The sequence below is a fragment of the Colias eurytheme genome, chromosome 25, assembly GCF_061535395.1.
Source record: "Colias eurytheme isolate Ceu_HAF_F1 chromosome 25, ilColEury1 Martin Lab GWU primary, whole genome shotgun sequence".
NCBI classification, from domain to species: domain Eukaryota; kingdom Metazoa; phylum Arthropoda; class Insecta; order Lepidoptera; family Pieridae; genus Colias; species Colias eurytheme.
The window spans coordinates 7872474-7888743 of record NC_143004.1 but is presented as its reverse complement, the minus strand read 5'-3'; the positions used below and the strand labels follow the sequence as shown (position 1 = coordinate 7888743).

The following is a 16270-nucleotide window of genomic DNA, read 5'->3' as shown; positions in this document are numbered from 1 at the left end:
AAGGAAAAAGGTAATAAAAACAACATATTCGATTCCTTATTCGTTTATTCACAATAATATCAGCACAATAAATAAGTTAGTTTAACAAGAAAAAAATGTATCTTGCTATTTCTTAATCATATAGGATATGAATAAATTTGATATGCATGATAAATCGACTCAAGGAAAGGGGAATTCCATTATTTTTACATAGCTTAATTGTAATATTACGAAAAAGTAAACACAAACGAATAAATAAATAAACACAGATAATTAATTTAACATTTAAAAAATGGCGCGTAATTCGACTGACATAATTATTATTTTATTTTTTCCGCGCGGTGTTACCAGTATTTGCGTACTTATTACAAACTTAAAAATAATAACATTTCATTTTATGATAATTAACTATTAAGTAAGTACGGATTTTAAACAATTTCTCCTATATCTATACTAGTAATAATAATATCATGGATATTGACTGAGAAAATTAAGTGGATCGGTACATATGATGTTAGATAGTTCATATTTTAAATAAAAATTAAACAATAAAGATTGATTTGTGATAATTGTTCTTGAGCCGATTAGATAACAGATAAAAATTTCCAAAATTTTGAGCAAACTATTAGATATAACAATTTAAATACTAATTTACCTAATAATTAGGTTACAATATATAACTACGTAATATAATTTATTGGACTATTTTAATACTTAAATAATTAGAGAGTTATCCTATTTCTTTGGCGTATATTTACATTTTATGTAAATTATATAAATAATTGGTACCAAAGGAAATAGTTATTTATTGGATCGTACTAATGTAGCTTATTTAAATAAATTATACTATTAATTTTTATAATATAAAAAAAAACCCTCTGCGTTCTATTTTAATAAATAATCGATAAGTTTCAAAGTCTTATATTATCAAATCCTTACAAATATAACAAAAATAAAATTTCTACTTCATTTAATAAATACTGTATACACTTATAAGTAAATATTTATTCTTGGTTAAGTTAATAAATAAATTTTCAATTAAAAACGCCTGCAAGACTTTAAAAGCAAGAACGTTTAAACAATGGTTGCTCAAACTATTTAGGCATATTTCTTTATTACTTAGGAAACTTCGATGCTGTATTACAGCTATAAAGAAAATTCATCACTATGACACTTCGTATTTTATGGACACGACGATTTTCTATCAATAGAATTTAAATATCAAATCCAAAATATGTGTGAACGATAATTATCTTCCAGTTTCTCGCCTCAATATCCTGTTGACTCTGAAAATTCTATTTTTTATTGTTTCTAAAGGTGATCTGCGTAAAAATCGTGTAGCTGCAACACGCGTCATGGCCGCGTTGATACTTTCTTTTGTCAAAATGGCGGGTGTTTCGAATTTGGATCGAGCTGTGGAGAAGATGGCGCCGCGGCCGTCAGACAACATGGCGTCGATGTCGCCGTTCAACATTGCGATGGAGTCGGATGAAGTGTAGTTTGAAATTGGAGTGCACAGCGGTATTGCGTTGGACCATTTTCTGTTCCTAAAACAAGACAAATTGTAAATGAGGTTAGTTATTTATTCATACTTAAAGTTGAGTAGATTTTATTGTACCAGTTTTATTGACCAGATCAAGTGTTTTCATAATGGTAGTCGTATTATGCGATCCTTTATTTTTTACGGTCCGACTTGGTGAAATTTAATAGTAATTTAATTTTACGAATGTTTGCATGCTTAATTTCGCCAGGAAACTATATTTATTGACATCTCTCTTGTACCATATTTAAGCAAATAAAAGATGAATAAATGTATCTTTTTTATTTTAGTTCATATTTATTCCACAAAGTATACTTACTTCAAACACCTCAGCATTGGCGCTCCTTTGATCCTATATCCAGGCTCGCAAGTGAACGATACAGTTTCACCAATCTTGTAGTAGAACTTTACAGATGACATCCGACCCGATATGGTCGTACCCGGGTAGGTACATGCTTGAGCACCTGTTCAAATAGTTCAGTCTTAGTATTTTTTATATTCGAAAATGAGGAAAAATGTAAAAATGTATCGTGAAAATTGTAAAGTATGGTATGGAGTTTACGTTTAACAATGAAAATGAAACAGTAGATTAAGGTTTTAAGTAGAGCGGGTGTTTTATAACTTAATATTTTAAAGCTTTTAAATGCGATTTATAATACTATTTCATAAAAAGTTAGTTATAAGAATAGTGTTAAGTGTAGAAATGAAAAGAGGTGTAGATTTGTACATTTTCATCTTGACAAAATACAAATATTTAAGAAACAGACATACACAAAGAACTGAATAAACGTGCGTTTTTTGTCAGTCGTCATCTTTATAAATATTTTATTAAAGGATATTTCAAAGTTAAGTACATTAAGCGTCAAAAGCAGAGTTTGCAGTTTTTCTTATTGCATGGAGTCCGATACCACAAATATGAAAATTGTTTTCGAAATTATACAGTTAAACGTTGCAGGTAAAGAAGGATAGAACAAAGACCAGTACATAAGGAAGATGAAATTGTGAGATAAAGAAAGAAAAGCTTTAGGTAATATATTTTTATAAAGCGTTAATAGAAAGCTCGTCCGTTAATCACGTGATAAAAATGATCGTTTCGTACCATCTCATAAATATCTGGTTAAAATTATAATAATTTCCCGGCAGCATATTTTATTGTCCGTTTGCGATAAACTAAAAGATTACTGAACAGTTTTCAACAAAAAAAAGAAGTGAAGTTTTTCATTTAAGAAATCTTATGTTCAAAACTACGAAGTAGCTACGTTATCGATCAATTTCCACCACGTGACCAACACACACACGTACCTTCAGCGAAGCGGTACTTACTGTTATTATACTTACAAGTGGGGGGCTTGTCACTCCACCTGCCGCTATCCTGGCAGACGAGGATCGGCCGGCCGTGCAGCGTGTGCTCCGGGTTGCAGTGGAACTGGAGCACGTCGCCCGCGCGGTACGGCGCTCGGCCGAGCACGTAGCCCGATGCGGGGGGAGGCAGTGCAGGGCATGATACTTCTATATAAGAGATTATACCGTTTTTGTAGCTTCTCTATTGATAGGTTCACACAAAGTGGGCAGATTCGTGAAGCAATAGCTACGCGAACGAAGCATTGGTGGCTGGCCAATGCTTCGCGGGACGGCTCTATGTCTATAGGGTCTTATTAGAATTATTATCTTGCATGACCATGGCGTACATGTACTGCGAAGCGCAAAGTCTTCAAAGTTTAATAATTTAGTGACTCTAGAGTGAAATGGAAATACAGTGTTATGGCGGCTCCACGTTAGTGCCGCGAAGCTCCGTGGACGGACGTGAATGTAGCCAGTTTTCGCGGTGATCACGTGTTCCCCGTCCAGAGTCGATATTTTATCCCGCGATAATAGATTCGCGCCTCCTCCATTCATCCAACGACACATGACACCATTGAAATTAGCAGCTATCCAATCTAAATAGCGGCGTATCGTGTGTGCATACATACCTCTGCACACGGGGAACGGCTTGGCCCAGTCAGCGGCTGGCAGGCACACGGTCTCCGCGGGCCCGCTGAGCGCCCAGCCCGCGGGGCAGGAGAACGCCGCGCGCCCGCCCACGCCGCGCGACACTACAGACACGCGCGGACGTTTCTCGCCGTCGTTTAGTGGTGTGTCGTGTGTCACTTCGCCGCATTCTACACCTGTAAGTGCGTTAATTTTAATGTATTTTCAAAAAGAAAAATCTTTTTTTAGTAAAGTGTTTTTATAGCAAAGTTGCACCAAGTGAAACTTGCCATGACTATTCTGACTGTGTAAGGAAAATGCATTTATAAAATCAAGTTAAAATGTACGCTGGTTTGGTTATAATGATAAAGATTGTTGTAGTATGCAATATCATAATATTTACAGCTTTAACAAAATTAAAAATTCAACGTACCTATCTAAAAATGTCGTAATTTTGCGTAGGGCGCAATTCTATTTATGCCACTAAATAACAAATCCTTTTCACTTACTCTCACAAACAGGTAACGGCGCGCTCCAGTTGCCCGAAGCTCGACAGTACAAAGTGGAAGCTCCCAGCAGAGCGTTCCCATTGGCGCAGGAGAACGTGATCTCGCTGCCCAGCTGCGTGTCCAGACTGCTGGGGACGAGTCCGCGACGGATGCGAAGCGGTGGACAATGAACATCTGGAATAGGAAACAGGTGACTTGTTAGTTAGTTAGTAGTAGTAAACAGTGAAGTTCAACTAGCAAGGAAGCAACGTCATTAGCTGTAGTGTCCACTGTATTTGTAACAACTTCGCTTTTCTTCTTTCATTTAATTTATTTTAGGATGCAAGCTTCAGGCATTTGAATTCTAATTCTGATCGACATAGTATTTTTTCTTGATAGAGAATTCGAATCACAAATATTTCACTAAATACTGATGGGTTAACCTAACATTTTTGAAATAAAATAAATCTCAGATATCTTTCGCCTCTTCCTCTGTACCAAGACTTACAATAAATTATCTTAACTTTACGTACAACCCTATATGCATTATGTTACCTACCTTCAACAATAATTTCCACTTGATGGCTCTGTCTAGCAGGTGTCTCACATCGGTAAATCCCCGAGTCCTCCTTCTCCGCGTTCATGATGCTCAACCTGTACTCTAGCTGACTGTCCCGTCCTGGGTCTGTTGTCCATCCTTCTGTGTATTTTCTTTCGGGACTACGTTGAAGGAAAATAAAGAAAGAGATCATACCCATCATCATCACCATCTGGTACCACATAATACGTGAAAGGGACTCGTGAATCTACTTTGATCTATTCTTTTATCAGATCTCTGATTATTTTAACTTTTAAGCATTTGAAAATTTTATATTAGATAACAATTAGGGACCACTGGTTCTAAATTATCATCGTCAGCCGTGTATGAAAGAGCAGATCCGTCAAACTATCGATTGCATCAGGAAAATTCGTATTTATAATAGTAGTAGAATACAACTAGATGCCACTCACTCTGGATTATTATGTGTAACGTTCCATTTCGGGTTGCCAAACCTCCTCATCCACAAACACTCCATGTGCAGAACAGCCCCAGGATACACTAACAGCTTTCCATCATTGGTCTGTGCTATCGGCCCTTGCGAGTGTCTGAAGAGAATTGTTGGTGGTTTCTCCACTGAAATAAATGATAATGTTGATTTAAAAGAGAAACTATGGAGTTTCTTGCCGATTCTTCTCTCATAGATACTGCTTTCCGAATCGGTGGTAAATGTTAAAAATATGTATTGACGTTTCAAAAGTGCTTCTCGAAGAAGTCTAATTGAATAAATAAATGTTTGAGTTTGAGTTTGAAAGTAATAAACTATCCTTTGTAAACATTATACTCAGTGTTATATTCGAAGAATTCGCTCAAAAAATAATTTATTTGCATCACTTTATGAAAAAGAGTCCGTAATTACAAATTAGCTTTAAAATACACTAGATCATCTAATCTTTACAAGGTCTGTATTTTATATAATTTTTAAATTGCTAGCGTACCCAATGCCATTCCAAGAAATACAAGCGTGATTGATTAAATCCAGACGTATTTACATTTAAAATAACTAACAGAACTATTTGTTTTCATAATACTAACTGGCGTAATCATTTTCCTGGTTCAGCCCAAAGCAGGTCGGTTTCACTCCATCCCACGTGCCACCTATACATCGCCTAGTCTGTGATCCTGTCATCGCATATTTTCCAATATCACTGCATCTGTTGATGAAAGTATAAATTGCAACAATGAATTTTCAAAGTATAAATCGTATCTACCCATTTGGCCAGATTCTACTGTACAAGCTGTACCTAGTAGTTAGGGAATAGATGGCATCATATTAAATGCCCAAACAAATATTTACCTCATAAGAAGTAGGATTCACCACCTATGTTTTGTAAAAGCCTAATTAAGATTCTTATAGAAGAATAAATTCGGGTCTTTAGTCAAAAATAAAACGCTTTTTTCGGCCTTTACCTTGACACAATCGTAGATCCGGATGGAAATTCAACAGTTTCAGTAATCTCCAAATCGTTAAAGAACGACACAACATGCGGTTCTTCGTTACGGAAGGTGCACGTATTGTTATTTTTCAATTCTTCACTTTGAGCATCCAGTTCCTCTGTAATAAGATTGTCAAGTTATTTATATGTTTCAACGTAGGTTTTTATTGCGCACTTCTCTGGATAAGTAAATTTTCTTCTTTTTTTTATCTTGGTATGGATAAGCGACTAGTTAATTTATTTTTAGAAAATTACTTAATTATAAAAACATAGCTAAAATCGCAATGGAAAACCACAAACAGAAATGTATAAATTTATTTTGAACTAGCGGTCCGCCCCGGCTTCGCCCGTGGTACATATTTACGTTTTCTCTACATAAGAACCATCCTCGTACTTCAAGGAATATAATAAAAAAAGAATTATCGAAATCGGTTCAGCCGTTCTCGAGTTATACGCTTACCAACACATTTTGCGATTCATTTTTATATATAAGAAATGACATGCAATAAGTTATTGCGATATAAGTTAGCCTGTCCAATCACCTATTTTATTTGTACGAGTATCATACTTACCACAATTAAAGCTTTTTCCAACCCAGTTCCCATTCTCGCATATGATCTTCCACGTAGTCTTCTCACCCATAATGGACGCAATGCAACTGAAGGTAATTTTAATACCGTGAGGATATGTATCGGATATATCATAGGTTTCGTTCACCTCAGTCCCGTCCCTATAGATCAATGTCCCCTGAACCCTACAATAATTAACAAATTTTATAGCTTGAGTATTTACCTCCAAATCATAATAAAAAACCTTTAGGATAAACGAACGTTTCTCGTAAAATTATTTACAGCATGCACTACCACACTCGCAAAAAATTGCAACGTAAAGTAAGCTCGGCCAAGACAGAAAGGAAAAAGCCAAAACTGTCCCGTTACAATATTTGATCTAAGCCCTGCCTTCTGAGGATTTTGAAATCGTTTCAAGTGAAACTAAATAGAAAGATTAATCGAAGAAAATCAGAGAATAATCACCGGATCCGGCGATGTTGATGAAGATGACTGCATTGACGTAGAACTACTTTTATCGAAGGTTTCTACCAAATTCGTATGGAATTAGCTATGCTACAACTTCTTCTTTTCTATTTTATTTATTCGATGAAATAAGTTCCCATTTAATAAGATGTCAGGTAACTGTGGTTCTACGTCGATGACGTGATGGCATAGGTAACCTACGCCCCATCCAATCTTTGATGATCTAGGATTTTTAATGATTAGAAAGATGATAAACTTTATAAAAGCAAAAGTCCGAACCTAGAAGGCTCTCACCAGGGCTTGGCATCCCTGAACGCCTGTGTTCCCTTCAGTCTTTCCAGCCAGCAAATAAGAAACGCAGACTTTGCAAAAACATTATTTTTTGTTGCTTCCCATGTTCCTGGGGTACATTTACAAGCAAAGTGCACCCACATAGATACTCTGAGTGAGACACTATGAGCGCAATTTGCTTTTGCTTAGCGTTAAGTCCGCAAAATAAAACATGAACAAAATTGGGTGAACTCAAAACCAGGGTATTCCAATCGTCAATAACCACACATTTTAATATAATTTTGATTCATTTGTTTGGATATAATAAACAAAATGAACACCAAAGCTACAATGAAAGCGAGTTTACAATATTGACATAGCTAAAGAATCTTTTCAGAAGATTTATAATTCACAATGTTACAAAGAATTTTCTAAAGTTTGAGTTGAAAAGATTCCTTGACTGTTGCATATTTTAATTTCATCCAACACACCCCTTATAATTTTTTTGGAAATTTTATACCTCTCAGGTGGTGCACAAGGAATAGCTCCTTCTTGTAAATCTGGTTCCAGTTCAGAAATATCTTCTCTAACTATATCTGAACCACTCTGGAAATTTGATCGTATCCATGGCCGTGTTACATTTACTGTAAAAGAACATTTAAATGAATATTCCTTTGCCTGCTTACATGGAATCATCAATCAATAACTAAGTAAAACCTATTCCCTCTAAACTAGATAACATAATATAAAGAACAAACATATAGTTAAGAATAAATATTATAGAGACGAAATGGTTACGAAACATGATAGTCATACAATAAACAACATTTTATACAACATTTTTCCATTGTACACACTGTTTAGAATACATGAACCCCTTGAATTATAGACATACAAGTACATCAACTACATAATAGAATACAATTTACCTAAAGGTCTACAAAACTCATGTACAGTCGGTTGTAACCTTCCCAGATGGCAGTTCAAAGTGGCTGGTGGAGACCGACCAGCTTCGCAGGCAATATCCACTGATGATGCGTGTGCGACCGTGAGACCAGCGCGGTAACCAGCTTCGTAGGTGGCTCCAGTGAGTTGAGGCAGTTCGCAGGGTGCTGGAAGGGGTATAGATGGTGAGGATATTTGGAACATATTTCAATTATCAGATAATATAGACCACGTTTAATCTCTTGTTTCAGGTTTAGTAAATGTTAATATGTATATTTAGTAGAATCTAGTCAGATTTTAAAAATTAATTTTATGATGCATATATTTACAAGATACAAAGTTTAATTATTCTAAATATACAGAGTTAAGTCCTGTTTAAGATAAGGTCTATAACGTAGAAATTGTATAACCTGCTACACATTCAGGCATACTTGTGACTGCCCACTCGCCAAGCCAACATCGTAAATTTGTGGGTCCTTGCACATTATATCTAAAACAATAAAACCATATTAATCATTAACCAATTAATTTAGGATAAGAATAACGTCAAAATTTTTTTAATTGTCAATTATTAATATCGATGAAAAACTTACCCATATTCACAAGAAAAATGCACAATTTGTCCATTAGGAACCGGATCTGTTTCATTCAATTCTCTTTCATCATCTCTATTAGGTCCTGCGATAAGACTCCCTAGGTTTCCATTTGGTGACATCGTGTATATCCCGTATTCAGTTGAAGGCACGTGACAAGGTACTGTAAAAAAAAGCTCATATTTTTCTCCAATATTCGAACAATTTTAATAATTGGAAAAGATCCAGAGGAAGAATAGTGTTATGTGTTTGAATTCATTGCGTCTTCTATAAAATGCTCAAGTGCTGGACTGGCTTACTGGATCTGTTTGAATGCAAGGGTCATGCAAGTTCTTTTCATTCGTTGTATTTAAATTACTCACGGACTTCGCAAACTGGTTTCTCCGGCTTCCACCTTCCTCGAACACATTTGGCTGTAGCGTTTGCTTCTAGGTTCAATCCGTAGCCCTTGCCACAAGCTACTCTGACTATTGTGCCTGAAATCATGTTTTAACTTGCCATGTTAACGCAATTAGGAATAAATTTTATTCTTTTCCAAAATTAAACAAAAAAAAAAAAGTTCAAAAGTAGCTGGAATAATTATATTGTCGTTAAGGCAGTTAGAATTTAACACTTATTATTTTAAAGATTTGTTTTAACTTACCGGAACTAAAAGTGTTATTTGGGTCACGGCCATATTTAACAATTTCAACGTTAATATATGGTTCACTCTCTATTGGTTCGCAAGGACTTTTCGGTCGTCCTTTCTTACCACCTTTTTCATTTGATGTTTTATTACCTTCAACACTATCTGAACTTTCTATACTAGCACCTTTCTCGTCGCTTTTGCTATCAACTTGTTGACGATTTTTACCTTTACCTTCTCGACCCCTATTATAAGATGCATTTATTTTAGTATTATTTGTAAAGAAAATATAATCATTTTATTGGTATCAAAGAAATGTTACTCACGTTTTTGGAACAGTGGCTGTAGTTTGGTTTAGTCTGTCTGTTTTTCGACTAGTTCTTTTTTCTCTCTTATCCAATATATTTACAAATTCAGTTGAATTTGTACCAGTATGCTGTAAAGGAATTACCACTTTTTCCTTTTCGTGACTTTCATTAGATTTTATATTTCGTGAACTAGTTTCTAACGGAATAACTTTAAGCAAATATTCATCTATTTCACTTGATGGTATTACTCCCTGAGTTGGTGTTATAGATACACTATGAGTTTCATATTCTTCATAGTTAATATTTCGTTTTTTTCTTGACTTAGCCTTTGGTGTTTCTGTTATTATTTCTAAATTACTCCCACCTGTTTCAATTGCCGTATCATTTTTATCAGTCTTTATACTTAAAAACCTCTTTCGCCGTTTATCCACGTATCTTTCGAAATATTGGTGTTTTAATTTATTTATATTATCTGCGACTTCGTTACTTGGATCTAGATCATGATCGGGGAAAAGACCACCTTTTAAAATTGTTAGGTTGGAATCATCAAATTCTGCCGATTCACCGTAGTCAGAAGCATCTTCGTGGTGTACTATTTCGTCGTCTTCTGGTTCATAAACAGGTTGATAGGAATAAAACTTATGTGCTATAGGCTCACCATGAACATTGTATACTGTATAAACTGCAGTCGGTAAATTCCCATCATCTGGACCTTCTGGTTCTAGCATGTCTTCATCGAAATCGAGATCAAACTTCTTCATTAGTTTGAAATTTGCATGCCGTAAAGTAGGTTTTTCTGTGTTATGATTGTATTTCTCGTACAATTGATCCATGCTTTCTTGAGATCCATCTGCGAATGCTTGTTTGCGTAGGTTACTGTAATATTGTCGAAGGTATGCAGAACGTCTGTGACGAACTTCTGTATCTGAAATGGAGCGTCTTCTACGGCTCCAACGTATTCGTGGATGTCTAAATAGGGTACATCTGGAAATGTATAGAATTAGTTGGTTACTTTATCGATGTCAGAATATAAAAAATGTCGTGTAGCATGATTAGAACCGTTGAGTTTCAATACATAACTGATAGGGGTACTGTAGTTCAACGCAAAAAATATAATAAAATAATTATTTATCATGCAGTTCTTACTAACTTAGGTAATTCTCTGGGACTCCAATGCCCTCCTACACAGGTCGCGCCAGGTGGTCCTTCAGAGAGCACATACCCTTTATCACATTCGTACATGATTTGCTTGTTGTTTACTACCTAAAATTATTTAACTGTTGCATCAATGACGAACAATTTAGGAATTTCTTAACAATTAATATGCACTTTTGTAGAAATTGTAATATTGAATGAAAATTGAGTTGAGACAATATTATAAAGTGCTTGAATATTCAAACTAACCTTTTTGACATAAGGGCGATAGTCGTACAAGCCCATGTTGCCGACAAGAAGAACTTTGCCGTTTTCAACGTAACCAGGAAACGGACAGAACACTGAAAAAAATAATTGGATGAATTATGGTGACGATTACTGTCTCCTAAAAAAAGGTCAATAACGCCTCAATAAATTATTAAATTAGATCGCTAGTGTATATGTAATTTTTCTTTAGAGTGTAGCCTTTTATTAAGTATCTTATTACTTGAAACAACTATTAGTGAAAAAATGGGTTTCAATTACACTATCCTCTGTATCGTGTTTTTAGCTTAGGAAAAATATCGCTTCGGTTTAGTTTTAATCCTGATAATATCAATAACATTATGATTATTTTACTCACATTCTTCACATTTCGGTGTCTCCCCACTCCAAGTTCCAAATGAACACACAACTATAGGGTTTCCTTTTAGTTCAAATCCGTCTTTACATCTAAATCGAGCCTTCATCCCATGTTCTGTTTTTGGCGCTATCACCATTCCGTGTCTGGGAAATTTGGGCATTTTCTTGCATCTGAAAAAATGCACAGTTTAAAATTTGCTCCGTAAGATGCTTGTTCCGTTACTATAATTAATATTAAATAAATTAATATAAAGTTTAGCAATCTGTACATCAACCTATAGATAGGAATCAAATTTTTTCCATCTCCTAAGGTAAGTATAGATGATTTTTATTTTTATTATATTATATTCTTTCCATTCATTTGTATAGTAAACTACATTTTACTAATGAAGAAGGTAAGTAAGCATGCATTTTGAACTAAAATTTTTAAGGATATTTTAATTTTACCTAGCTGGTTGACATCGCGGAATTTGTGTCCAAGTACCATTGTTACATGTAATCGCTGCATTCATTGATGGAAATTCATAGTCCTTTTCGCATTCCACTACTATCATTTCACCTAGAAACCGAAGATTATTTTATTATTAACATAAACTTTTTGTTGTAGTCTTCAACCTAGCCTTGTTAGTAAGAAAAAACAATATCATCCATATAGGTAAGTATCGTTTTATTTCTTTTGTTTTGTCGTACATCAACAATTTAAACTAAGCACTTCTTGCATTTAAAGAATAACGAATAATAACTGTCTGACTGACTATTAATGACGAATTAGTATAACTTTAGTGTATTCTACTGTTTCATACTAACCATGTTGTACCATAGTGGAACTTCCAACTATCTGCGTGTGATCTTGTGTATCATTCTCACTGGTTTTATTTTCCATTAAGACTACTCTGCCTTGAGATACGTGTGGAACCACGCAGGGTGCTGAAAGTGAAACAGATTTCCATGATTAAGTTGTAATAACTTATGACTAGTGATAGTAGGTAGGTATATTATGCCAGTTATTTCCTAATAAATATTATGATTTTAACTTGTTTTACGAAAATTTAATTTCAAAAGGAAAATTAGTTTTGCGAAGTTTCATCACTGTTGTAATAAATTAAACGAAATTAATTTAACAGGTTTACAGTTCAATCTTCGAATACGTTTCCAAAGTTCCAGTGGGAGTTAAAATGACGTAGTTTTATCTGAATCATAGTTAATATTAAAACAATTTTGTTCATTTCTATAACTTACAACAGAGAAAGAAATGTTTAACAATGTATACCTAAACACATCGGTAACGGGTGACTCCAAGTTCCATCGCTCTGGCATATAGCAGAGCCGTTTCCTTCCATTCGCATGCCATCCTGGCATCGGAAGATGATGGACGCTCCTAACCCAGTACCAGAGGATATGTTCTCCAGCCAACCGTTCCATAGCTGTCCCGGGTGACCGCAGTTTATTTCTGAAATGTTTCGCAGTTATAGTATAGTTGGGTGCTTTCAATTATTATGTAATACTTACTGTGAATATGAATAAAAGCTTGCAGTAACAATAATTGCGTATTCAGTGATCTAAATATTTGCTCCGTTTGTAATTGATTTATTTAATTCCAAAAAAATTAAAAAGAAACAGCCATCTTAGTCCTGCTCGACGAAAAATTTCCAATTTTTAAACATGTTAACGACGCTTCTTTAGTTGTTTAGGAATAGGAAGATACTACAGTAAATATATCAATACATACATATTTAATATCCATAAATATTTAATTAAATATCTGGTTTACCTTTACAAAGCGGTTGCGTCCCAGACCACTTCTTATCAGCACCACAGCGTCTCGTAGAGTCCCCCACCAGCCGGTACCCATACTTGCATTCGTAAGATACCACAGAGTTATACGCGCAAGACGTGTACACAGCCTTCCCGTGGCGCGGCGCCTCGGGCGGAGGGCACTGCACCTGCGTCACCACTAGATGGCGACACGCGTCGCGTTAACACTACTTCTCAATAGATGGCGCTTTAGCAAAAAGCTGTTACACTTCAAAAGAACAAAAAGCCGTAATAAAGGAATAACTTTGAAATAAACAGGATTAAAATTGTAATATAAATTTTGTCATGCATGATTAAAAAAACATGCGTATTAAATAAAAAACAGATTATTTGTATCACCTTTATTTCACTACAACAGTAAACACTTCGGATATGAGAGATAAAATTACATAAATTCTTGCATCGACAACTCCAAAACTACGAATTTAATCTACATAATACTATTTTTTAGGCGAGAGGCAGTTAAAAATCGTTAAATTTTACCATGGCCATAATTCATTTTGAATGACACTAGTATTAGAATTTTTAATTTTTAACAAATCTATAGACTCAACAACTACATTATGTAATGATTGATTCAAACTGTCCCCTTCTCTCCTTCTGTTCAGCAGCAGGAAAGGAGAAAAAAGAAGGTTTAAAAAATTATTATTAAACACAATATTCTTTTGGATATCCCACTTATGATTGGAATACCTTTATCATACGAATAAAAAAATAAGAAAAATAAGACATCATTGACAAAAATGTAGAAGATGTTTATTAAACAGACGATAACCTAATATTTAAAAAGATACACAGTATTAATCTTCATGTTAAATTCAACTATATTGCAGACGTTATAAATAGTAATCAAGTACCATAAAACAAAGTCAAGGTATTCAAATCAGTGGGAAGTCCCGATCAATTGCGTCATGACAATGATATTGCTGATGATAGCCATGATAAGAAAGGAAGCGCCATGCCAACTAGTCACCGAAAACATGTAGATTTAATTTGAAAACCATGCAACATTCCAAATGATACACATTGAAATCGGCAACTACATTGTCACGAAGCAATGCCAAATAATCAATTCCGATTTAATGATGAGCCAGCAAATGAATTTGCGCTATTCCCAATTATTGTTGTTTCTTAAACAATAGCAATAAGACCAGCTTTCATGCATGTTATTATTTCTGATGGTTATTATTCAATATTCGTTCAGTCTTTTGATCATAGCTAAATTTTTATGTATTCCAAATTCAAACTAACCATTTTATCGATTCAGAATAATTCCAGTATTTTTTTTTCTTTGTATTTTACGAAAGCATTTTCTGTACTGTTAGTATCTCTAATTGTTTAATCATTTAAAGTTAAATTGCTAGATTACTATTTGATCCAAGAATAACTTCCAAAGGACGATCAAGTCTACCCCATCATTCCGCCAAAGCAGCTACGCTGGACTCATCACTAAATCTGTCATCATCAGGGATACTCACGGACACAAGTGGGCAGTTCCTTCGGCGCCCAGGCCCCGTCCGCTTGGCAGTAGCGCTCCGCTTTGCCGACGAGCTCGAAGCCCTGGCCGCATTGGACTACGGCTCGACAGCCGAAGGTGTGGCAGTCAGCTGTCACCCACCCATGGGGAACGTCGCCTGGCTCGCCGCAGGAGCGCGCTGTGGAAGTTAATAAATGGAAAATATTATTTCAAAGATGTTTTATATGGTATAGCATTCAAGTTTTGGTCGAAATTAGGTTCAGATTGAATTTCTTCGTATGTAATAAATTTTATAATGCGGAGGAGCTGGCTGAAGGCTTAAGCTTTAATTATATTCATCATTGATTCAATGGAAAATTACATTATTCATTAATATTGTATTAAATGATAGAGTCGTAATGTGATATATCTTATGCACCGACATTTTAATGTTTTATATGTTTTATTTATCTTATCCTGTAATTATTGCAAACTACAAAATACTCACGCTCGCAAGTAATATCAGGCCCGTACCACGACGCCTGGCCATCAATGGCCAAGCACTTGGCCCTCGGGAAGCCATTGGTGACATAACCAGTGTGACAGTTGTACTGCACTGTGGCGTCCAGATCGAAGGTCGCCTGTTCTGGGAGAGCGGAGTGGCGCGCGTGCTCTATTGTTGGTGGTTGGAGGCAGTAGACTAGAAGAGATAGTACAATAAGAAAGGGTAGGTGTAAAAAGACGACACAGTGTGGGTCGGAGGCAGTAGACTAAAGGGACAATATTAAATATAGTATAATAAGTCAGGGAAGGTTTGTTTAAAAAGTTGGTAGTGTGGGATTTCGTGGCAGTCAAGTGGCAGTAGACACTAAGGAAAATATATAGTAAATAAGTCAAGGTTTTTTTAAAAAGAGACAGAAGGGAAGTCGGTGGCAGCGGACTATATAAAAAAACTATAATTCTGCTAATAAGTAGAGATAGAGAAAATACTGGGATCACTCAAAAGAAGGCATTGCAGATAAACTTAATAATTCTATCACTGCTCTACGTAGAGCAAGACAATTTATAAAAAACTCATATATTTAGTATATTCAATTATATTAGTATATTCAAATATAGATTAAACTAATAATAATCATATAATTTTACTGAAGGTTGAAGTTCGCTACATATGAGGAAAGATTTCAACTTTCCAGGGTAACCATAAAACAAAAGCACCTGATTATTCTAACTCATTTTCTAACTGTAATTACGCTTAACCTAATTATGAGTGCGTCATTTCCGTGATCCGTCGTTAGATTGACATTTGACATTATAGATACACCTACTCGTGTGTATATTGGAACATTACACAATAGAGATATGAATTTATATCTACGAGAATGATAGTTATTTTTAGGTCTTTTAAAGCTTTCACGAGTAAAACTTTGAATCGATTT

The 16270-nt window shown here is 35.0% G+C and overlaps 1 protein-coding gene across 3 annotated transcripts in view; it reads right to left on the bottom strand.

The window, feature by feature from the left end:
- Positions 1 to 27: 27 nt before the first annotated feature.
- Hasp (Hig-anchoring scaffold protein) overlaps positions 28 to 16270 on the bottom strand; it is an 84534-nt gene continuing 68291 nt past the window's right edge. Inside the window, exons 6-31 of one of the 3 annotated variants that reach the window (XM_090116445.1) lie at positions 15340 to 15531; positions 14854 to 15030; positions 13332 to 13514; positions 12831 to 13010; positions 12368 to 12487; positions 12008 to 12119; positions 11562 to 11731; positions 11189 to 11280; positions 10935 to 11047; positions 9803 to 10768; positions 9495 to 9721; positions 9214 to 9327; positions 8852 to 9014; positions 8669 to 8748; positions 8243 to 8425; positions 7834 to 7957; positions 6582 to 6763; positions 5984 to 6128; positions 5609 to 5727; positions 4987 to 5149; positions 4535 to 4695; positions 3997 to 4170; positions 3490 to 3684; positions 2843 to 3028; positions 1839 to 1983; positions 28 to 1526 (exon numbers count right to left, since the gene is read on the bottom strand). In XM_090116445.1, coding sequence (XP_089972571.1) covers positions 1229 to 1526; positions 1839 to 1983; positions 2843 to 3028; positions 3490 to 3684; positions 3997 to 4170; positions 4535 to 4695; positions 4987 to 5149; positions 5609 to 5727; positions 5984 to 6128; positions 6582 to 6763; positions 7834 to 7957; positions 8243 to 8425; positions 8669 to 8748; positions 8852 to 9014; positions 9214 to 9327; positions 9495 to 9721; positions 9803 to 10768; positions 10935 to 11047; positions 11189 to 11280; positions 11562 to 11731; positions 12008 to 12119; positions 12368 to 12487; positions 12831 to 13010; positions 13332 to 13514; positions 14854 to 15030; positions 15340 to 15531 — 4964 coding nt within the window. In that variant the 3' untranslated portion in view covers positions 28 to 1228. The remainder of the gene's footprint in view (positions 1527 to 1838; positions 1984 to 2842; positions 3029 to 3489; positions 3685 to 3996; positions 4171 to 4534; positions 4696 to 4986; positions 5150 to 5608; positions 5728 to 5983; positions 6129 to 6581; positions 6764 to 7833; positions 7958 to 8242; positions 8426 to 8668; positions 8749 to 8851; positions 9015 to 9213; positions 9328 to 9494; positions 9722 to 9802; positions 10769 to 10934; positions 11048 to 11188; positions 11281 to 11561; positions 11732 to 12007; positions 12120 to 12367; positions 12488 to 12830; positions 13011 to 13331; positions 13515 to 14853; positions 15031 to 15339; positions 15532 to 16270) is intronic. The other 2 variants (XM_090116446.1, XM_090116447.1) reach the window with 2 other exon arrangements.